Source organism: Cervus elaphus, chromosome 14 (genome assembly GCF_910594005.1).
Source record: "Cervus elaphus chromosome 14, mCerEla1.1, whole genome shotgun sequence".
NCBI classification, from domain to species: Eukaryota; Metazoa; Chordata; class Mammalia; order Artiodactyla; family Cervidae; genus Cervus; species Cervus elaphus.
In genome coordinates, this window is record NC_057828.1 from 52167906 (window position 1) to 52192333 (window position 24428).

Below are 24428 nucleotides of genomic sequence, written 5' to 3' on the forward strand. Positions count from 1 at the left end.
CCCAGAGGGTGTCCCTGATGCAGGGGGCCCACAGCTCCAGGACATCCCCCAAATCGGGACAAGAGCCCCAGGCAGGATCCGCTGCAGAAGCCCCTCGATTGCTTGGGAGCTGGGTCTCCTGGGTCCTGCGTGCCCACCCCAAGCTGTGAGCTGAGCGACCCCAGACCAATCTCTGCCCGAAAGCAGACTTAGAGAGGCCAACCTCCAAAAGGGACTGTCAATGGGCCAGGGCCGGGCCTGACCCATCCCGGGCCGCCTCCGGCACTCAGACTCCCTGGGAGAGGGAGGAGAGCCCTCAGGCGCAGGACCTGGAATGGAGAAAAGGGCCAAGCACCCTCCAGCCTCGGGCAGGGCCTCCCTAGCGCCACACCCAGCCCCCGCTGCCCTGACGCCCCACCCCGGGTGGACGCCGCCCCTGCCTTGGCCTTGGGGCTCCTCCGCTGTGCTCTTTCCCCGTCTAGAGACTTGCGATGGGCAAGCCCGAGAGCCCAGTGGGGATGGTGGAGATCGCCGGCCGCTCGGGGCAGAAGCACCGAGGCTTCCTGGAGGCGGGGCTGCTGCTGCTGCTGCTCCTGGTGACCGGCGCCCTGGTCACCCTGGGCCTCCTCTACGCCGACAGCAGAGGTGAGTGGGGGCGCCCCCTTCCCCCGGACGGGTCATGGGCATCCTGCTCACTGCGCTCGTCCGCACCCGACCTCCGGAAGGTCTGCGCGCCCGCCCACTCGGATGAGCCCGCCTGACGAGCAGGGCAGGCGGGGTCTGCGCGGGGCACCGCGGGCGGCCCGGCTCTGCTGTAGCCTGGAGATGAGGGGCACTGACCTGTGGGGACCGGGGCCCTTTCTGGAAGGCTCTGCCCAGGCGCGGGCTGGCACCAGGCTGGTTCTGATTCGGCGGGCCTCTGCCGGACTTCCGAGAAGCGGTAGACCCTGTCCCCCGCCCCATCCGCGCGCCCCCTCCCCTCCGCTGCCGCACAGAGCGCTGCAGTTCCCGGCCGGCCCAGCAGCAGGAGCCCGCGCTCCGGCACTGGGACTCGGGGAGCAGCATCCTCCGGCCGCCGCGCTCACCTGCCGCCTCCCTGGCTTCCGCCAGCAGGGACCTCGCTGGGATCCTCCTCCTCGGCCCCTGACGGCCTGGGTTTCCCGGCCTCTTGGCGTCTCAGGCTCTGCTTTTCGACCCTTGTAGGGGAGGGTGGGAGCAGGCTGGGGTCCTAGGGAGGTGGGGGAGCGAGAACGCCCTGCTGGAACACCCCCACTCACAGAGCCCAAACTGTCCCCTCCTGGGGTCACGAGGCATGGGAAACAAGGGGAGGCGCTCACGTGTCTGCACCTGGGCACCAGGTAGCCCAGGTCAAGCCCTGGGGTGCCAACTGTCCCCACTGGAGCACCTTGCTGCCCCAAGGGGCATGTGCAATGGGTGGACACCAGCTGGGAGGTGCTCTAGGTTCCTCCTGCAGGCGGATGGGTGGGCAGCGGGCTCAGGACTCAGGAGGATCTGCAGGAAAAGACACCATCTCCACCACCACCCCAGCACCCTCAACAATAGGGCAGTGGCAGTCTTTGTACTAGAATGTTCCTTCACTGACCGGAGCCACCTGCACTGCTGTGGGACCATCCAGACATTGCTGGGCAGTGCTGTTTCTCTGAACCAAAAGTGGGCACCACCCCCAGATGTAGTGGGCATTCCCCCTCCCCCCAGGGCTGCTCCTGCCTGACCAGGTGCCCGGCTGGACCCTGCCAGCTGCTTTGGTCTCTGGCCACCCTGGGTCTTCTGTCAGGGTAGATGAGCACTGCATCACAGAGCTCTCAGAGGGACCCCAGGGAACCTCTGTTCACAGCTACTGGGCTGCAGAAACCCAGCTGAGGGGCTTCCTGGGGACTGGGCTGACCCCCCACCCCACCCCAGTCCTCATCCAGGCAGTACTGAGAAGTGTGAGCCCACCCTGACTGTAACGGCCTTTCCTCCTCCGCCTGGTTCCCTAAATACAAGTGGGGTATCTTCCAGGGCTCCTGTGTCCTCCCCTACCCCCACAAATGACCCATAGCCAGTCTCTGCCTCAGGTCCTGATAGAGCCTGTGGAAGGGTTTATATGCTGTGTTATTATTTATTCTTAAGTACTTTCTCATCCACTGTTTTTTTTTTTTTTTCTTTTCATTGATTCATGAATTACTTAGAAATCTCTCTTTTAAATTTCTAGATACATGGAGATTTTTTTCTTAGTTGCCTTTTGTAATTGGTCTCTAACTTAATTGAATTTTCATCAGAAACCATGGTTTACGTGATACTGATTCATTGGTATTTGCTGAGACTTGTTTTAGGGCCAATACAAGGTCAGTTTTGTAAATAATCCACATGTGCATGTGGAATACACCCAATCACCATTAGGTGAAAGTGGAGACACAGATGAGGCTTAGTACATCTATTAGGTCAATCAAATCTATATATTTGCTTCTTTCCATTTTCTTGATCTTTTAATTATTGAAAGATGTGTGTACTAAAACTTAGCCCTAGAGAACTTTCAATTTTCCTTGTAGTTATGTCGAGTATTAAATTGCCTGTTTTAAGACTGTCTGTGCTGTGTGCTGTATCACTTCAGCCATGTCCAACTCTGTGCAACCCCGTGGGCTTTAGCCCGCCAGGCTCCTCTGTCCATGGGATTCTCCAGGCAAGAACACCGAGTGAATTGCCATTCCGTTCTTCAAGGAATCTTCCCAACCCAGAGATCGAACACAAGTCTCTTCAGTCTCCTGCACTGGCAGGCTACATTAAGGGAATTCCCTGACAGTCCTGTGGTTAGGACTCCATGCTTTCAGTACCAAGGGCATGACCAAAAAAAAAAAAAAAAAAGCAACATTATTATACGGATACAAATTTAGAATCAGTGTATCTTCACTCAGTGTAATGGTGTGAAAGTGGAAGTCACTCAGTTGTGTCAGACTCTTTGCCACCCCATGGACTATACAGTCCATGGAATTATCTAGGCCAGAATACTGGAGTGGGAAGCCTTTTCCTTTTCCAGGAGATCTTCCCAACCCAGGGATCAAACCCAGGTCTCCCACATTGCAGGAAGATTCTTTAACAGCGGAGCCGCAGGGAAGTCTGTATAATGGTGTAGTGCCTCTTTATGTCTTACTATGCCTTTTGCCTTATTATGTTTTGTTTGAAATTCTGTTTTATCTGATCGGAGTTAGCATTTGCTCTCTATTTCCTCCATCCTTTTTCTTTGAAGCTTTGTCTCTTTAGCTTTACGTGTGTGTCTTTTGGAACCATGTATAGGTGGATTCTCTGTCTTCTACCTGGAGGATTTAGACTATGTCTATTCACACAAAAATGTATGTTTTTTTCTATTGTGTAATTTTGTGCTTCAATGCCTTTTTTCTTTTTTCCTCACCTTCTGTTGGATTGGGTTATTATTTTTCACTCCATTTTACCTTAACTAGCTTGAAAGTTTTATATTTCTAATCCTTTTAAAGGTTATCTCAGATTTTTTCATTTTAATATGTTTTTCAAAAGTTATAGATAAGCCTTTTTCATAAAAGCAACTTTTTAAAATAAAATTTATAGTAACAAATACAGTCCCAGGCCTATACTCCTGCCCATCCTGGGATTATGCTCCTCAGAAGCTGTCATATTCATTGTCTAATGCAGAGGTTGGATACCTCTGGCCCATTGCCTGTTTTTCTAAATAAAGTTTTATTGGAACACAGCTGTGTCCATTCACTTGGATATTGCCTATGGATGTTTTCATGCTACAAGAGCTAAATCAGGTAGGTGAGACAGGGTCTGTATGTGACTCACAAAGGCTAAAATACTTATCTGGCCTTTTACAGAAAAATACTGCCAATCCCTGGACTGGAATGTCTAAACTTCATCTCTGGACTCTTCTCTCTCTACTCTCATTGCTATATCACAGGGAGGCACTATAAGATTGTGGTTAATACCCAGGCTCCAAAGTCTGACAGCCTGGTAGGCTTGCCAGCCTCCCCAAATCCCAGCTATGTGACCTTGGAGGGTTTTCATCACACCTTTGTGCTTCAGTTTCCTTATCTGTAAAACGGCACATAACATAGTTAGAGGCTTACTTGAGGGTTCAATGATTTAATACATCAAAAACACTTAGAAAAATGTCTATCATGATATTAGGATCAGATTTTGTAATAGAATGTTAGATTTGTCATTGATCCTCTATCAGTATTATTATTGACATCCCAAATGGGAGGCAGATTTGGCTTCTTAAGCCACCCAGGCTTCTATGGTCCCAGTATAACTACATCATTGCCTTTGATAAATCCATATTCATCACTACAATAGTTTTACTGACTGAGTATTTTTCATAGCTGAGGTATGAAGACTAGCTGGATTATATTTCCTTTCCTTGTTATTTTTGGTTTTTTAATAGCAATCTTGTTTAAGGACTCTCCTTTTTCTCTTGCTTCTTCCACCCTCCTCAGACTCTGCATACATGTCTGTAGGATGGTGTGATATTATCCCACATGTATTTGGATGCCCAGTTCAGATTTTGTTCATTCTTTTACTCTCTGTGATACAATTTGAAGAGTTTGACCCTAATTAATCTTCAGGTTCACTGGCTCTTTCCTCAGCTGTATCTACTGGACTGGTCAGCCAGTTAAAGAAACCCTAAATTCATCTCTAATAACATGCTTTATATTTCTGATGTTTCCCATTTTCCACTTTTCAGCTTCCATCTCTTTGCTGAAATTTCTTATCTGTTCATGCATATTATCCACCTTTTCCATTAGATCCTTTAACATATTAATCATAATTATTCTGAAGTCCTTTTCTGATAATGCCAGTATCTGAGCCATCTCTGAGTCTAGTTTTATTGATTAATTTATCTCATGGTAGTGGATTGCTTTTTCTTCCCTGTGTGTATGTGTGTCTCTGTGTCACACATTTTTACTGAATGCTGGACATCTAAAGAAAGAGCAGAGACTGGAGTAAATAGTACTTGTACCCAGAAATAAGCACACCTGTTCTGTCAGTCTTAGTGTGAGTGGTTGAATCCATCTAGTCAGGAGGCAGCTGATCTGGGGTTTTGTTTTCACCCTTGTCACCCTCGGTGCCCTGCAGACTTCACCTTTCTCCAGCAGTGAGTGATGATTACTTGTGCTTAGAGAAGGAACCTCTGGCCCCACTTTGCTCCTGCTCCAGCCTCAGCAATCAGCAGTCCCTAGAGGTGTGTGACACAGAGTTCTGTGTCTCTCTCTCCTCTGTGCCTCTGTCCCTCCACAGGTGGTAGGTGGCCCTTGCTCTTTAGTGCTTGGCTTATGCTGGCAAGGGGTGGGGGAGCTCTGGTGTCCTGGCCCAGGCTCAGTCTTGAAGTGGAGCTGTCACAGCATCCCTGCCCTGATCCCCATGTCCATCAAACTTTGCTGTCTCCCTAAGTCCCCTCCCACTTACCTAGTAGCAGCAGACCTCAGCTAAGATCCTGGGCCCACAAGGCTCTCCTTTGCCTCTTCCATGAGCAGAGGATTTTTACATCAGACTCTCCTCCAGACCAGTAGATTTTCACCTGGTCCCTGGAGGGTGAGAAGGTTTACTGCCCTTCCTCTCAGTGGTGTAAAGTTCTTGCTTCCCACAAGAGGAAAGTCCAGGCAAGCATGAGACACAATGTGCAGGCACTGCGGCAGAAGCAGATAATCTCCTGCATGCCTGTGCCACTGAGGGGGACTCTCTCTGGCCTCCTGAGAACTGCCCCACTCTTTCTCATCAGCACCTGGTAAGGGTTCATGGAAATAGCTGGTGAATAAATGCAAAATCCCCATGTGTTGAAGCTCCAGCTGTTCCACACTGGCTAACTCACATTTAGCCTTCAAGAACACTTTAAGGGGCTTCCATGGTGGATCAGTGGTAAAGAATCCACCTGCCAATGCAGGAGATATGGGTTCAATCCCTGATCCAGGAAGATCCCACATGCCACAGAGCAACTAAGCTCGTGTGCCACAGCTATTGAGCCTGTGCTCTACAGCCTGGGAAGCGCAACTACTGAGTCCACGTCCCGCAACTCCTGAAGCCTAGAGCCAGTGCTCTGCAACAAGAGAAGCCACTGCAATGAGAAGCTTGTGCACCTCAACAAAGAGTAGCTCCCACTCACCACAACTAGAGAAAGCCCATGTGTAGCAACGAAGACCCAGCACAGCCAAAAATAAATAGTTTTAAAAAGAACATTTCAGACCTTTAAAAAAAGAATTCACTAAAACGTTAGCAGATTTCTTTTTACTTTGTCACTTGTATGGTGACCGTCTCTTACTCCTCCTGTCAAAGGTATAACAGTCCCATCTCTGCTTGGTGGGGCTTGTCACTCTGTTTTCTGGGTCCCCTTCTGACCTCTGCATATCCTAGAAGGTCTCCAGAAAAGTATTGATTTCTGTAGACTATTTTCCTATTGTTACAAAGGGAATGATGTTCTATTGTGGCATTTGATGTCATAAACAGAAAGCTAAACTAATATACCTTAAATCTTATTTGCATATTTGACTTACTCAGTTAGTCAATATCTTCATGTTTCTCCCAAATAACACAAGCATTTAGAGTAGTTTTACTCTTCTTGTCCTCCACCCTGATCACATATTGTTGTGGATAAGTCCGTGGTTTCCACCTTATGAAGTAGTTTTCCTTCTTTCTGAAGTACATGCTTTTGGAGTCTCCTGTTCACAGTGTGTCCACAGACAGTGTGTAACCTTGGGGTTTGTTAGAAATTCAGAAACTCAGGGCCCACCCTAGGCCTGCTCAATGAGGACCTGCTCCTAATCCCCAGGGGATCCTCTGCACTTAAATTTGGGGAGCGCTGATTAGGGTGGCGTTTGCTGAACTTGCTTGATAATCAGAGGAACCTGGGGCAGTTGTCTGCCCAGGAACCTCTGGCCCCATCTCAATCCACTTGCTGTTGTTCAGTCACTAAGTTGTGTCCAATTCTTTGTGACCCCATGGGCGGCAGCATACCAGGCTTCCCTGTCCTTTACCATCTTCCAGAGCTTGCTCAAACTCATGTCCATTGAGTCAGTGATGCCATCCAACCATCTTGTCCTCTTGCCTTCTCATCATTCCCGTTTCCTCTTGCCTTTACTCTTTCCCAGCAACAGGGTTTTTTTCCAGTGAGTGGGCTCTTCACATCAGGTGGCCAGAGTATTGGAGCTTCAGCTTCAGCATCAGTCCTTCCAATGAATATTCAGGACCGGTTTCCTTTAAGATTGACTGGTTTTATCTCCTTGCAGTTCAATGGACTCTCGAGAGTCTTCTCCAACACCATAATTCAAAAGCATCAATTCTTTGGCACTCAGCCTTTTTATGGTCCAACTCTCATGTCCATACATAACTACTGGAAAAACCATAGCTTTGACTAGATAGACCTTTGTCGGCAAAATAATGTCTCTGCTTTTTAATACACTGTCTAGGTTTCTTATAGCTTTCCTTCCAAGGAGCAAGCGTCTTTTAATTTCATGGCTGTAGTCACTGTCCACAGTGATTTTGGAGCCCAAGAAAATAAAATCTGCCACTGTTCCCACTTTTTCCCCTTCTATTTGTCATGAAGTAATGGGATGGATTGCCATGATCTTAGTTTTTTGAATGCTGAGTTTTAAGCCAGCTTTTTCACTTCCTCTTTCACCATCATCAAGAGGCTCTTTAGTTCTTCTTCATGTTTTACCATTAGGGTGGTATCATCTGCATATCTGAGGTTGTTGATATTTCTCCCAGCAATCTTGATTCCAGCTTGTGATTCATCCAGCCCTGCATTTTGTATGATGTACTCTGCATTGAAGATAAATAAGCAGGGTGACAATATACCACCTTGTCATACTCTTTTCTCAATTTCAAACCACTCAGTTGTTCCATGTCTGGTCCTAACTGTTACTGCTTGGGCCACCATAACAAAATACCATAGTTGGGGTGACTTCAACAACAGAAATCTATTTCTCCAAGTTCTCGAGTCTAGAAGTCCAAGGTTGGGGTACCAGCCAATTCAGTTCCTGGTGAGGACTCTTCTTGGCTTGTGGACAGCCACCTTCTCACTATGCCCTCATGCGGCAGAGAGGGTCAGTTCTGTGGTGTCTTCCTCTTCTTATAAGGCACCAGCCCCAGTGGATCAGGACCCCACCACATGGCCTTATTTAACCTTCATCACCTCCTGACTGCCATCACCTAATGCAGTCATATTGTGGGTTAAGGCTTCAACACATTAATAAGGAGTGGGGAGGGGGAGACAAACATTTAGTCCATAATAGGCCTCCATCTGGGCAAAACCAAGAAATCTTATAAAGTAAGAACTCTGAAACTGTACTATATATAACCAGCATGTTAGGCCTTTCCTGTGATCAAGCAGGTTTGGGAGCACAGCTTTGAAATACTCTTTTCAATTGCAAACCTTAGTTTTGTTTAATTGAATATGACTTTATTTGGTACTCATCCTTCAGTAATAGTTTAACTGGTTAAAAAATCTGGACCTACAGACTTAGTATCCTGAAGATTTAGCTTTACTGTCTCTGACTTCCGCTGCTGCTGTTATGAGTTGTCCTTCTTGTCAGATGAACTGTTTTCCTCACTGAACTGTTTTCCCCTTGGTATCCTGCATTTTTACCATGAGGCGCCTAACTATGGGACTCTATTTATTCTGTTTTGGGTCTGTTATGATTCTTGAATCTGAACATTAATAACATTTATTAATTTTGGAAACTTGTCGCTACTGTCTTTTTATTTTATTTATTTATTTATTTATTTTTTGCTACCGTCTTTTTAATATTGTGGCTTCCCAGGTGGCACTAGAGGTAAACAACCCACATGCCATTGCAAGAGACATAAGAGATGTGTGTTCGATCCCTGTGTAGGGAGGATCCCCTGGAGAAGGGCATGGCAACCCACTCCAATATTCTTGCCTGGAGAATTCCATGGACAGAAGCCTGGTAGGCCACAGTCCATGGGGTCACAAAGAGTCAGGCATGACTGAAACGACTTAGCACAAGTGCATACACATGCTACCATGTAATCTTTTTTTCTCCTTCTTAAATTCTGATTATGTATGCACTCAATTTTTCTCACTCTACCTTTCATATATCTTTTAAAGAAAAATTTCCATCTCTTTGATTTTGCCCCACATTGTGGGTAAATTCTTTAGAACTACTTCAAATTTACTAAATCTGAAGACTAAATCTGTCTTCAGTTCTGTTGTATCTCCCACTAGCCCATCCATTTTGGATTTTTTAAAATTTAATTTCAACAATTACATTTTTTATCTCTATAATTTCCAAGTGATTCTTTTCCAAATTGATTTTTTTCTATTTTTTTTAATGTTTCAAACATACTTGAGTTATTTCTACATCAGCTAGCTACTGCTGCCTGACAAATTGCCCCCATACTCAGGGGCTTAAAACAACAATTATTTATCACGACACACATTCATCAGTGGGTTGGTGGCAGCTCACCTAATGTGGGTCAGGCTCGGCTAGGGCAGCTCTGTACCATGAACTTCATCTTCCTATGAGGACAAGCAAGCACGTCCTTCTCCATGTACAAATTCATGGAGACAAGTAGGAGCACACTTAGGACCTGGCCTCAGAACTGGAACACATCATTACCAAAGCTACAGGGGCAAACCCACACTGAAGGGAGGGAGGACATATTTTCTGCCTCCTCGGGAGTAGCAACTACAAAGGCATAGAGGCAGAGAGATGTCAAGGTTTGGGACCCGTGATGCCAGCCTCCACACATTCTGGATCAGATAATCCCAAAATATGAATCCTTGGGTTTCTAGTCCTGCTGTTAGCTGTTTCTCACTCATGGAAGCTGGTCTTTTCATAAACCTAAGACCATGTTCAAATTGGCTTTGTCTGTGAGAATCCTTTGTTACTTGAGCTAAGTTTTCCTCCAGAGAATATGTGTGTTTATCTCCATCAGGCACCTGGAGACACTACCAGCCTAAAATTAATTTCTCAGCTTGAGGTTTCCTTGACACAGGATCATGTAGACTCATGCTCCATACCTGCATGACAATCAGCCTGGGAGTATACATTCTCCAGGGAGGACAGTTGTTTTCCACCCAATAAAGTTCTTCTTTGCCCTCTTTTGTTAGATATAGAGACAGAAACAGGAAGAGCAGAGAAACAGAAAGAGGTAACAAATTATTCACATCAAGGACAACCTTTAGGAGAACAGATCATTCAAAGGAAAATTTAGTTATTTTTTAATGTAGAGAGTCTGTATGAAAATAATTGGTATATTACAGAAGTTATTCAAGCATATATAAAAAAGAACAAAGAACACATGTCAATTTGGTATAAGGAAGGCTACTTCTTTCTGGAATCCATGGGGAAATATCCCTTTTGAGGGTCTGTTTGCTTGTGTCCATTGATCCTATTTTAGATTTAGAGGAAGACTTCATTCCTGTTCAGCTTTTGTGTCAAGCCCTTGCTGATTTGCTTTTTCTCTTGCTCAGAAGAACAGATTCTGAATGAGAATATGGGGGCTGGAAGGCCATACTTGCCCACTCACTAGTGAGTGACTGGCCATAGGTGCATGACCTCACATGCCGGCTGGTTTTTTCATTAGGCGAGTGGAGGTGGTGACACAAATGAGGTGGTGTAAGTTAAAGGTGATGTGCACAAACACAGTGGTCTTGCCTTATTCCATTTCAAAAACATTTTGTCAATATCCCACTGCATCCTCGGGCAATTCTTGAGCTATAGCATCACATGAACTTACCCCAGGAATGTTCCCCACTCAGAAAGTTACAGCAGCCTGTGCTGGGAATGCAGTGGAGGAAATGAGAGAGGGACATAGCATGGAGAAGAAATGAACTTACCTCCACAGTGCTGGTCATAGGTTCTGGTTTTGTCTGACTAGACAGACAGCAGGTCAGACAGATGCACTGTTTGGGTCCCCATGATGCTTCATTCACCCCATTTACTCTGTGCTTTCCTTTCTGGTCATGGTCATTCCTTCCCACAAACCTGTACTCCCAACTAGTTAGCTGTTCTTCCTGTGGGAATCCTTTCTTTAGTATTAGGTAGGCCAAAAAGTTCATTTGTGAGATGCTACAGAACACCCAAATGAACTTTTTGGCCAACCCAATGTTTGTTGTAGTGAGTGCATCTGTAATGGAGACAAAGTCTGTCTATTTTTACCTGAGATATCTTTATCTCATTTTCACTTGTTAACTAAATTTTTGCTGAATATAGAATTCTAAGTTGATAGTTTGTTTTCTTCATGCATCCATTCAAAGGTTCATTGCCTCATCTCCTGACCAACATTATTTGTGATGAGAAGCCAGCCATTAATCTTATTGTTGCTGTCATTTATTTGCTAAGTTGTGTCCAACTCTTTGCAACCCTATGGACTTTAGCCCACCAAGCTCCTCTGTTCATGAGATTTCCCAGACAAGAATACTGGAGCAGGTTGCCATTTCCTTCTCCCGGGAATCTACCCAACCCAGGGATTGAACCCACATCTCCTGCATTGGCAGGCAGAGTCTTTACCACTGAGCCACCAGGGAAGACCCACTGTTTTTTGTAGCTCCCGTGAATTGAAGTCTTTTTCTCCTCTGGCTGCCTTTACAAATGTCTCTCTCTCTGTGTAGTTCTTAGTAGTTTGATTTTAATGCTGCTACATGCAGTTTCTTTGTATTTGTCCTACTTGAGATATATTGCAGTTTTGGAATCTGTAGGCTAATGTCTTTCATTTTATCTATAAACATTTGTATATGTATCTGTCAGTGTATGTAAGCTAAACATGAATTTATTTTGATGTCCCCACCTCTACTCCATGACCACAAGGATCATTCTGCCCCCTCTCCTTGTTTATCTGTAACTCCTCTTGCAGCATTGATGCACCTGGCCTTCTGTTATTTACTTGCCTACTTATTCAATTCCAACATACTCATATTATGGTTTCAGAATTGTTAACATGTATTCCCATGGGGGAGAACTTTATCAACTAGAGCACAGTGCTGCATACAGCTCTTTTGCCTTCAGTCTTGTGGAATCTACTCATTTCCAAGGTGAGTGAGCTCAGCATGTTGTGCTCCCACCCCTTTCAGTGAGGTTACTGCACTCACTGTGATATATTTAAATTCTCATGCTGCACTTCATCCTGGGGTCTCATGACCTTCTAAACGGTCTTTTTAAAATTTATATACATCAGTGTTTACACTCTCTGGTATAAAGTTCTGTGGGGTTTTGCAAGTGTTTAATATGTCATACCCACCATTACAGTATTAGAAAGAATAGTTTCACTGCCCTAAATTTCCCTGTGCTTCACCTCTCCTGCATCCACCAGTACCACCTCTACTTCATACCTTCTACCAAATCCCTGGCAGTCATTGTTTACTTTCTCTATAGCTTTATTTTCCTGGAATGTCATATAATTGGAATCAATGTATGTAGCTTTTTCAATCTGGCTTCTTTCACTTAGCAATATACAACTTAAGATTCATTCACACCTTTTTGTGACTTGATAGCTTTTTCCTTTTTATTGCTGAATGAAAATTCCATTCAATAAATATAATGCAATTTATTCATTATCCTATTGAAGGACATCAGGGTTGCTTCTAGTTTTTTTGAAGTTATAGATAAAGCTGCTGTAAATATTCACATTTAGGTTTTTGCATAGATGTAAGTTTTGAAGTCAGTTCTGTAGCCACCTAGGAGTGGAGTTGCTGGTCATGTTGTAAGTCTGTGGTTTTGTAAGAAACTGGCAAACTGTCTTCTAAGACAACAGTTCCAACTGTAGCATTTTTCATCCCCACCAGCAATGAGTGAGAGTTCCCAGTGCTCTGTACCCTCACTAGCATTTGATATCATCAGTTGCTTATTTTGTCCATTCAAATAGGTCTGTTATGTTACCTCACTGTTGTTTTAATGTACATTCCCTAATGAAAAATGATGTTAAGCATCTTTTCATATGTTTGCTTTTCAACTGTATATTTTCTTTGGTTAGGTGTCTTCATATCTTTTATGTTCTCTTACTTTTGAGTTTTAAGAGTTCTTTGTAACTTTTGGATACCAGTGTTTCATCAAATGTGTGTTTCCAAATATTTTCTCTCAGTTTGTGGCTCATATTTTCATTCTTAGCAAGACTTTCACAGAGCAGAAGTTTTTCACTTTAATTCTTAATTCTCAGTTTAATTCTTTAAGTCTCAATTGTCAAGTATTTTCTTTCCTGGACCACAGTTTGTGTCCTATTTTAAAGGTCATCACCAAGGTCATGTAAGATTTTCTCCTGTCTACTTCAAGAAATGCTAAAACTGTGTATATTATATTTATCTCTATGGTTCATTTTGAGTTAATTTTTGTGTAAAGCATAAGACCTGTGTCTAATTTTTTTTGGTTTGTTTTTGTATTTGAACATCCAGTTGTTCATTTTGAAACACTTATTGAATGGCTACACTTTCTCCATTGAATTGCCTTTGTGCCTCTGTCAAATGTCAGTTGACTATATTTGTGTGGGTTCATTTCTGGATCCTCTATTTTGTTGCATTGATCTTTATACCAGAGAGTGTATACTATGCAGGGTCTTTTCCAATGAGTCGGCTCTTCACATTAGGTGGCCAAAGTATTGGAGCTTCAGCTTCAGCATCAGTCCTTCCAATGAATATTCAGGTTGGAGTTCCTTTAGGATTGACTGGTTTGATCTCCTTGCTGTCCAAGAGACTCCCAAGAGTCTTCTCCAACACCACAGTTCAAAAGCATCAATTCTTCAGTGCTCAGCTTTCTTTATAGTCCAACTCTCACATCCATGCATGACTACTGGAAAAACCATAGCTTTGATTATATGAACCTTTGTCAGCAAAGAAATGTCTCTGCTTTTCAATACACTGTCTAGGTTTGTCATAGCTTTTCTTCCAAGGAACAAGCATCTTTTAATTTCGTGGCTGTAGTCACCATCCACAGTGATTTTGGAGCCCAAGAAAATAAAATCTGTCACTGTTTCCAATTTTTCCCCATCTATTTGCCATGAAGTGATGGGACTGGATGCCATGATCTTCGTTTTTTGAATGTTGAGTTTTAAGCCAGCTTTTTCACTCTCCTCTTTCACCCTCATCAAGAGGCTCTTTAGTTCCTCTTCACTTTCTGCCATTAGAGTGATATCATCTGCATATCTGAGGTTGTTGATATTTCTCCCAGCAATCTTTATTCCAGCTTGTGATTCATCCAGCCTGGCATTTTGTATGATGTACTCTGCATAGAAGTTAAATAAGTTAAATAACTCTGGTATCTGTTCACCAACAAATCCACTTTGGGCTTTTATTTTCTTGGTTATGGGTCACAGTTGCCTGCTTCCTCATGGGGGAGGATTTCTCCCAGCTTTCCTGCCCTGGCCCTGCCTTCATCTGCATCACTGCAGTGCATCAGGGGAGGCCCCAGAGAAAGAAACAGAGCCTTATGACAGGGGCTCCTTGGAACCCAGTATCCCTCCCACCAGCCCAAGGGCAGGTGCAATGCAGGCGTGCATGCTTAGTCACTCAGTCATGTCCAACTCTCTGGGACTCCATGGACTGTAGCCCGCCAGGCTCCTCTGTCTGTGAGATTTTTCAGGCAAGAATACAGGACTGGGTTGCCATTTCCTTCTCCAGGAGATCTTCCTGACCCAGGGATCAAAACCGCATTTCTTGTGTTTCCTGCTTTGCAGGTGGATTCTCTGCCCAGCAGGTGCAAAGGGCTTGTTACCAATCCTTCCACTCTGTAGGAGGCATGTTCCTCCCCCTGCCCCTCCCCCGCCCCAGGCACAGGTGAAATAGCCACAGGTCCCTCTGGTCCTGGGAGGGCTTGGCTCTTTGTGGAATTCATTTGGGTTTCTTTATGTCTTCAGCTCTCTGCTGCTTTCTAAAATTCTCGTGTCGCTTCTCTAGCTTGCTGTCCTTATTCAGGTGGGAGCCACAATCCACGCCCTAATCAGAAGCAAAGGCCTCTTCCTCCCTGTCCTCCCTGCCACCCCCAATTCACCACTGTCTCTTTGGCCAGAGCTCAGATAACTAGTCCACTCTTCCACAAAGGCATGGCCTTTGTCTGGAGGCCCTGTGGGTTTTTGTAATTGGCACATGCCCATGGGGCAGACAGATGTTGCACCCACTCAGCCCTGCATTTCTGTTTCTTATCTGTGAGACTGTCCTCCTCATCTCCAAAGCTCAGATTTGCTTTTAAACCGTTTGCCTCAATCTATGTATCACTTATCTCCTGTTTCCACTGAACCGGGGGCCCCTTAAGGGCAGGGCTTGTGTGGGCCTTAGATCTGATTCTCCGGGGTCCAGCACCAGGACTGGTTGATAATATTAACACAAGTTGGACTCACGGACAAAGAAACAGATGGCAGGGAAACTTCTCTCCCTACCCCTATCCCAGATCACAGCCCCCAGGAGACACCAGAATGTCCAGGGCCTCCTGCACCCCCCATAGTTGTATCCCTCAGCCTTGACCTGGACAAGGCCCTCTGCGTGTCTCCCTGGTGGGGAAGGTGGCCAGGGCTGGTGGGTACTCTCCCTGGACCTGATCAACCCCCTCCTGCCACTGGCCTGTCTTTCTCACAACCCCTTCAGGCCGATGCTGACCAAGCAGTGGTCCCTCCCACGCAGTAGACAAATGATGGAGGGCAGCTTTGCACTCTCAGCTGCCAATAAAAGTGGTAGAACTGGAGCTGAGGGTGTGGAGGGTGGGTCAGGAAGTTACCCACCACCCCCCCAGAGGACATCCTTTCACCCTAAAGGAGTGCATTGTCCCTGCCTTAGCAGACTCCAGAAGCTGCCCACCCTGACCTGGGTGAGGCCCATGATCCCCCGGTCAAGGAGGATGTCAGAAGGCACTTCATTAGGGGAAGAGGTCCTGCCTCAGGACCCCTACGGGTCCGGCAGTGGGAGGGGGGCACCAGGCAGGTGGGCCCAGAGAAAGAGGCTGGCAAGCCAGGGGAGCTCCACCCCCTCCACTGATTTGAGTTCTGCTGGGGCCCCTGTCTTGGTTGACTGATGACCTGCCCTCATTACAGCGGGCAAGGGCCACCACCCCATGCACGATTCCACCCCCCAATGCCGCAGGAGAATGCCTGTACTGCCCCAGACAGGCCCTACCACCCCAGAGCTGAGTGCTGTGTTTCTCCCCAGGGAAGCCGCTGCCACTCTTTTCTAGCCGGCTTTGCTTCTCCAAGGAAGAGAAGAACACTGTAAAACGAGCACCCCGAGGTAGCCCTGCCTCCCCTCTCAACACGGGGAGGGGGCTAGGAATCTGCACCCCCGTGGGCCAAGCCACCAGCAAGGGCCGGGGAGCCTATAGCCAGTCCGGGTTCCACTGCAAGCTGGAGTGTGCAGCAGGAGGGTGTGGTCCTGCCCAGGACACAGTGTCCGGGAGGTGGGGGGAGGCAGTGGTAAGGATGCAGTCATGAGCACCTGCTAGATGCAGGATGCTTCCCCAAGCCTGGGGACCGGCAGGAGTCACACTGCAGCCCTACTGGGAGCTGCTCCACGGACACGGCCAGATGGTGGGGGTTGAGAGTAGGGAGAGAGTAGGGGCGTGCAGCGACAGGGCAGCACAAGCAGACTGCCTGGAGGAGGTGACAGCTCATGGGTGGGAGATGGCTGGGCCACAGGGTGGAGGGCACCATGTCCGGCTTCAGCACTCAGAGGGGGCTCAGAGGGTGTAAAGGGGTTCCAGGGTCACTGCAGGGGTCAAGCCAGAATGAGCTTACCCTCACTTAAGGCCCAGGCCTGGGCAACCCGGGGAGGATGCCCTCAGGGCCCAGGCTGGGCCACAAGGGGGTGGGATGACTTTGAAGCTTGACCCTGCCCACTTCAGCCGTCCCCACCCCACGGGTGCCCCGCCCACCCCTGCCTGCCCCACTGGCACCTGACCGTCCTCGTCCTGCACTCACGCTCATTGCTCCTTACCTGCAGAGATCAGAACCCCCAAGGACAAGGTCGAGACCTGCACCACCCCTGGCTGCGTGATGGCAGGTAAGCCCGCCTCCCTGCCGAGCATTGCCCCGGGTAGGGGGGTGGCGGTGATGGTGGTGTAGGCACTGTCCAAGGCCAGGAGGAGCCACACACACACATATACACATACACACAGACACTACATACACACATATACACCCATGCACATACCTACACATATACACATAAACCCATATATACACGTATACACACACACACACACACACACACACACACACACACGGTGCTGGGCTGGTGGGCAGACCCAGCTGTGAACACAGGCAGGGACTCCTCTGCGGGTGTCTCACCCGCTGTGCTGCCCAGGAAGTCGCTCCCTGCCCACTGAGGCCCTTGTGACCACAGCGAAGCTAGCACAGGGACCCCACATGCTCTTTTTCACATTTACAGAAAGAAGATCACACACACACACACACTCTCGAGTTTTCTCCCAGGAATTCATCTTAAAATTGGGTGCCACGTGCAGCTATTTGCAGATAAAACACAGTGAAAAGGGTACAAAGAAACACTAGTGTAAAAACCCAGAAATGTGATTCTTCAGCCCACACTGGGGCCGTGGAGAGACCCGTGTAGTGCTGCCTCCTGCAAGGTCCCAGCCACGTAAAGCAGAAGGTGAGGGAGGGTCCTGGGTGGGGGTCCAGCCTGGCCAGCCCGGCTGAAAGCATCCCACCACTGTCCCTGCCACTTGGGGTTCTGGGGACAAAGACAGCCCTCCAACAGGAAATGAAGCCCCGTAGTGGATGACAGCCACCATCCCCCACGGACACAGTGACCCATTAAGGGCTCTGGGGCAGGGCCACCGTCGAGCACTTGCTGCAAGTCATGTGGGCCCAGACCACCGGCATCACAGATTTGCAGATGTGGAAGGGGAGGATAAGAGCGGTCACAGGGGTCCAAGGTTGTGTGGCTGATAACTGGGGTCCCTAGATCTGGGGGCTTCCCTGGTGGCTCAGACGGTAAAGAATCTGCCTGCAGTGTGGGAAACCTGGGTTCAATTCCTGGATTGGGAAGATCCCCTGGAGAAGGAAATGGCAACCCACTCCAGTGTTCTTGTCTGGAGAATCCCATGAACAGAGGAGCCTAGGGGCTACAGTCCATGGAATCGCAAACAGTCAGACACGACTGAGCGACTAACACACACTAGAGCTGGAGCCCCTGCTTCCAACCGCCCTGAGGTCCCAGGGTGACTAACGCTCCTGAGGGCACTTGGCTGTGACTGAATATCTGACCGCCCATCGGGCCATCCACACCGGGTCCCCCCTCTCCCTCCGCACCCTCTGGGGACGAACAGCTGCCAGGATCCTCCAGAACATGGACCCGTCCATGGAGCCGTGTGACGACTTCTACCAGTACGCGTGCGGGGGCTGGCTGCGGCGCCACGTGATCCCTGAGACCAACTCGCGCTACAGCGTCTTCGACATCCTTCGGGACGAGCTGGAGATCATCCTCAAAGGTGAGCACAGCCTCCACCACGGGGAGCAGGGGGACAGCCAGCAGAGCCCTCCTCACCCAGCGGGCTGGGGAGAGGGAGTCCCTTGGGATGAAGCCTCACCCTGGGCTAGGACTTTGATCCTCCCCCCACCGGCAGTCACCTGAGGCCTCTGTTCGGCTTCTCTGCCCGCAGCGGTGCTGGAGAACTCCACCTCCAAGGACCGGCCGGCCGTGCAGAAGGCCAAGGTGCTCTACCGCTCCTGCATGAACGAGAGTGAGTGGCCAATGGGGCCTCCCTGCCAGGACCCTCGGCAGAGCAAGGGACAGGGCACCACCGCAAACTCATCTGGGGGGACCGTGTGCCCCTACTGCCTGACCATAGGGTCCAGGCTTCCTGTGAGCATGGGCTGACTGCCAGCTACTCAGAACCAGCTCACACCCTGACCCTTGTGGGCAGCACATCTTCAGGCAGTAGAGAGATAGTGAGGGATGCATGTGTGTGCATAGATGCGAATGTATGTCTATTGTGTGTGTGCTTGTGTATATATGCATGTGTAGGAATGTGTGTGTATATGTTTGAATGTGTATTGGTGTATGTATGTCTGTGTATTTATGCATTTGTGTGTGTGTGTGTGTACACATATATGTGGATATGTGTAGTGTGTGTCTGTGTATATGTGTGCATGTTCTGTATACATATGCATATGTATGTCTTTGTGTGTATAGGCATATGTGTTTGTGTGTGTCTTTGTATGCTTGTGTGTATATGTGTGTGTGTGTCTTTGTGTGTGTGTATGTATATGTATCTGTGTGTCTGTGTGATTTGTGTGTATATGTGTATGCCTGTGTGTATGTTGGGGGGGTATTGGGGGATTTCTCGGGGCGCTGGTCCCTATTAGGAGTATTCACACACTTGGGCCCCTCCGACCATCTCCCTTTGGCCACCTGCCTTGGGGCTTTCAAGCCTAGCTCATGCTTTTGGCTGCTCTGGGGACAGCTCCTCAGTGCCAGGGTTCAAGGCTGGCTGTTTCCCCGAGGTCTCTGGAAGGAGGAGCTTGTTCCTGGTGTAGCTGAGTGGGACTTGTGGGGACCCCAGCATTATCTGGGTGTCTCTTTGCAACCCCTGGCTGGTGCACTCCCTCCTCCCCATGGAAACAAGAGGTCACCTGATCTGGTCTGGCCAGCACTTGCCAGGTGAAGGAGGTGTCCTGGGTTCCCACATGTATAGAGTTTCTGACCTGAGAGACCAAATATCCAAAAGGACAATGCCAGACTGAGTATAGAAGTACAGGTGTGACCCACGGCCTGCAGCCTGGTGGCCAGTCCATCACCTGTGGGAACTAGCCCAGCAAGCCGGTGACTCTTGCCACAACCAGCCTGAGACTGCCAGGATTCCCTAAGTTTTGAACCTGCTCTCAGCTTGGGACCCAAGAAAGCAAACCCAGTGTGCCCTCACCAGCCACGTGGGATACCATACTTCTCACTCCCCCAGGCCCTAGCCCCCCTCCCCCCGGACCACTCCCCCACCAGCCGGTTCTCAAGCCCGTCCAGATCAAGTGACTGGCCAGTCCCTCCCCATCCCGAAGTTTCTGCTTACTCCACAGGCCTCTCTGTTCCCACTTACACTGATTCTTGACCCAGGTTCTCCCAAACTTCCTGAACCACCACACACTGGGAGGTTGTGTGTCGAGCTCTGTCAGCAGTTCAACCACTCGATGCTGGGACTGGAGGGCTCGAGGGCTTCCCCACCGTCGAGTTGGTCCCCCACCCCTGCCCAGAGTGCTGCCTGGGCCTCTTGAGTTCCACCTGCTCTGGGTCACAGACCCCAATACCCTTGTCCTGGTGGCACCTTGGCTTTCATCAACCCTGGGCCCCTCCCCGCCTGTGTCCCGTCTCTGCTCTTTCCAGGGCCCCACATGTCCCACTCTGCAGAGTCTATGTAGGGAGGGTCGGACTTAGTGTTGGGCATCAGCATACCTGGGTGTGCAGCAGGTGTCACACACATACACACACCCGGGCATCGGGTGAGTGACCGCTCCCTCCCCTTTCAGGTGAGATAGAGAAGCGAGACTCACAGCCCCTGCTGAATATCCTAGAGGTGGTGGGAGGCTGGCCAGTGGCCATGGACAAGTGGAACAAGAGCGTAGGTAAGGCAGGGCAGGTGGCCCTGGGCCTGGGGCTCCTTGGAGCCGAGGCCTTCTAGGCCTGAGCTGGGCAGTGTGCAGCAGCTGCTAGTGGGCTCTGGGCAGCTGGTCCCTTCCAGCTCTACAGAGTGGCATCCCTTCCAGAGCCCTAAGGAGAGACCCAGGGCTCCAGCTCTCAGGGCAGGCTCTGCTTCCCTCACTGTTGTTCCCTGTGGACAATGTGGGGAAGGGCGACCCCAACCCCCCTCCAAGGCCCACTGGTGTGCTTGCTGCCACAAGCTGGGGTCCCCAACACCCCCGAGTTCTGGGATTCCCCATCAGACGAGGGGCTGGGCTAGACCCCAAGGCCGGCGGGTCTCCAGCATGAGGCCCTGACCCTCAGGCCCCCAGTGGGAGCTGGAACAGCAGCTGGCCGTGATGAACGCACAGTTCAACCGGCGGGTGCTCATCGACCTCTTCATCTGGAACGACGACCAGAACTCCAGCCGGCACATCATCTACGTACGAGCCAGGGGGCCGGGGAGGCGGGGCTCCGCAGGGCCGGGTGGGCCTGGTGTGCTCCGGGGCCCTGCGCTCATCCACACCTGCAGCACAGGGGACCGGTGCCGACCATCTGGGTTTCTGGGACCCAGGTCCTGACCAGGAGTAAGCCCATGTGCCGAGCTGGTCTTCGGGACACTCTGTCCAGACCTTTGGCACCAGCTCAGAAAGTGTGACCTCAGAGAGCTACCACTGGCCACAGCTAGAAGGCCACAGAGGACCCGTGTGGAATGTGCCCTCACTTTGGGGGGCGGGAGAGGGTGCCCAAGGCCCTGCAGGTAGGCCTACCCTCAGCCCACCCGCAGGCCAGCCCAGGGCAGGAGCTGGGGCTGGTGCCTGCAAGCACTCCACATGGAGCTCAGGTTCCTGCCAGGCACAGTCTGGGGGAGGGGCGAAGCTGGGGACCTGGCTCCGTGCCCAGGTTCCCACACTCTGTCTGCAGATAGACCAACCCACCCTGGGCATGCCATCCCGAGAGTACTACTTCAAGGAGGGCAACAACCAGAAGGTGAGTCAGGGGCTGCCCGATGCTAGATCAGCCCCGTACCCCCGGCACTTTCCTGCCTGCCCCCTCTGCTCCGGGTGCCCCCTGCGTGTCACTTGAGGGCCCCCTGAGGCCCAGCTCCCTGTGTGTCTGCCCCACCCTTGTCCCACAGCTAGCCTTTGTGGGCACCTGCATTGCTCAATCCCGGTGCTGAGGGCTAGACATGCAGACTTGGACCCCTGCCTTTGTCACTGTTGCAGAGGTGCCCTTGGACCCCTGGAGCCAGGCTTGGCAATCAGCTCAGCCCTGCAGCCCTGAGGGGCACACCCTGCCCGCCCCCTTGCCAGGGCAGGACTAGAGTCCATGCGGCCAGCTCAGGGCCTGTAGAGATCTGAACACAGCCACCAACTAGGCCCTAAGTCTGCTCCCTGAGCTGTCCTGCTTGTGCACGCAGGAGGAGAGAAATGGGGAACCAAATAGTGGCAAGGACAGGGCCAGCGAGGGGAAGAGGGGGAAGTTGGAGAGGAAAGACTGGGAGTGGGCTGGGAAGGCAGGAGGTGACATGACCCATGACCCGGAAGCAATATGATGGGCCTCCCGCAAGAGGCAGGCTGTGAGCTAGGCTGTGAAGGATGGGACCAGCCAAGACAAAGGACAAGGGTAACCAAAAGCAGAAACTGTGGATGGGCTGTGGGGTAGGAGATCAGACCTAGGAACCCAGCTCAGAGCAGCAGGGGCTGGAGCATGTGGATGGGCTCACACCTGGCAGCCAGGGAGCGGAGCCTACCAACACTAGCGTGTGGGCACTAGCCCAGCCTGACGCCAGGCAACTGGGAGGAGGAGGCCTCTGTGGTTCCGGCCCACAGATGATGGGCCACAAAGAAGACGGGTCCAAGACGGGCACACGTCCTCAGGACTGATTCCCAGTGCCCAGCTGTGGCCAGCCTGGCTGGGGCAGCCCCCCTGAACCCTGAGCCTTTTCCAGCACCTACTGTGTGCCCTGCACTTCCCATGTGGCCGTGCGGTTCTCTGGATTAGGTCTCAGGCCCTGGTCACACACCGGAGGGATGGAGCGGGAAGCCTGGCCCTGAGTGCCTGATGCAGGTCACATAGGTGCCATCCACACAGAGCTCGCAGCCCCCTACCCAGGCTTAGTGGTGAGCCCCAGGACTGAGGGCGCTGTTCTGGGAGGCACAAGCCGTCTGCAATGCCTGTCTGGGTGAGCGCCTGAGGGCTGCTCTCTGTCATATGCCCACCCCACCCCCACAGACAGCACCATGGGGGCCAAGGCGGCCGAGGCCACCAGACTTTGTCCTGCGTCCTTTGGCCCAGGTACGGGAAGCTTACCTGCAGTTCATGGTGTCGGTGGCCACGATGCTGCGGGCGGACTTGAACCTCCCCGAGAACAACGACCTGGTGCAGGAAGACATGGCCCAGGTGCTGGAGCTGGAGACACAGCTGGCCAACGTGAGGCTGTGCCCCGGGCGGGGGGGTGCGGGGGGACCGGCCGGCCATGCCGGCCCCTGTGACCACCCGCCCTGCTGCAGGCCACGGCCCCCCAGGAGGAGCGCCACGACGTCACTGCCCTGTACCACAGGATGGACCTGGAGCAGCTCCAGAACAGGTTCGGTCTGAAGGTGAGCCCCGCCCCCGCCTGCCTGCCTCTCCTCTTAGCCTTGATACTCCCCCCCAAGAGGGGCCGTGGGATGTCCCCCCACATATGCCCCCCAAGAGGGGCCATACACCCCCTCAAGAGGGGCCATGGGACCCCTAGATACACCCAACAGGGATACTTCCACACCAGGACAGTCTAAACCTCAAGACACCCCCCAAGAGGGGCCCTGGGACCCCTAGATACCCACTTCGAGAGGGGCCATGGGACCCCTAGATACACCCAACAGGAACACTTCCACACCAGGACAGTCTAAACCTCAAGACACCTCCCAAGAGGGGCCGTGGGACCCCCTAGATATACCCCCCCAGAGAGGCCGTGGGACCCCTTCAAGAGGGGCCATGGGACCCCTAGGTACACTCAACAAGGCTACTTCCACACCAGGCCAGTCTAAACCTCAAGACACCCCCTGAAAGGGGCGATGGGACCCCCCCAGGTACACCCCCTCAAGAGGAGCCATGAGACCCCTAGATACATGCCCCCCTGAGAGGGGCTGTGGAACCGGTCACTCAACAGGGACCCCTTCACACTGGGACAACAGACATCAGCTGGCTGTCTGTGGATGGGGGGGGCTACCCTCCCATGAGGTGGCTGCTGCAACATCCCCAGTTTTCTGAGCAGGAAACAGCATGGTAGGGGTTGTGGACTCACCTGGCTGATTCGTGCAGACCCCCACCTGGGGCTTTCTGTCCCCAGGCCCAGCTCAGGACCCCCACTGTGACCAGACCCTCCAATCGTACCCTCCCCACTGGCCAAGCTTCATGCTCAGCGCCAGGGGCTGGGGAGAGGCAGCCCAGCCTAGGAAGAGGGGAGGTTGGCTTTGGGCCCTTCCCCACCCCCTACCCACCCACAGCCTGCTCTGACCGCCCTGAGCAGTCAGAGGGTCCTCCCCCAGTGGGAGGAGGGACAGGAAAGCCATTCTAGCCATTGCCAACTGAAGGCAGCAACTGAGGCCCAAGTCAGAGGAGGGTGCAGCTGGGAACAGAACCAAGTCAGCAGGAGGAAGGCAGAAGCAGAAAGCTCCTTCCTCTGACCAAAAAACCTGAGTGTCTGGAGCCACGGAACATAAGGGGACTCAGGGAACAAGAGAGGAGGACTTGGGGAACAAGACAGGACTCAGGGGAACAAGACAGGACTCAGGAGAGGCCCCGCCTGGGGCTCTGCACCTGGTGCTCTAGAAGGACCCATGGCGCCCAATCCTACTCTTCCTTCCCTACT

General features: G+C 50.7%; 1 protein-coding gene across 1 annotated transcript in view; it reads left to right on the forward strand.

The window, feature by feature from the left end:
• Window positions 1–414: 414 nt before the first annotated feature.
• Window positions 415–24428, forward strand: part of MMEL1 (membrane metalloendopeptidase like 1) — a 35550-nt gene continuing 11536 nt past the window's right edge. Inside the window, exons 1-10 of the mRNA XM_043924222.1 lie at window positions 415–624; window positions 16097–16174; window positions 16883–16942; window positions 18231–18392; window positions 18564–18644; window positions 20422–20517; window positions 20897–21015; window positions 21497–21562; window positions 22871–23005; window positions 23086–23175. Coding sequence (XP_043780157.1) covers window positions 471–624; window positions 16097–16174; window positions 16883–16942; window positions 18231–18392; window positions 18564–18644; window positions 20422–20517; window positions 20897–21015; window positions 21497–21562; window positions 22871–23005; window positions 23086–23175 — 1041 coding nt within the window. The 5' untranslated portion in view covers window positions 415–470. The remainder of the gene's footprint in view (window positions 625–16096; window positions 16175–16882; window positions 16943–18230; window positions 18393–18563; window positions 18645–20421; window positions 20518–20896; window positions 21016–21496; window positions 21563–22870; window positions 23006–23085; window positions 23176–24428) is intronic.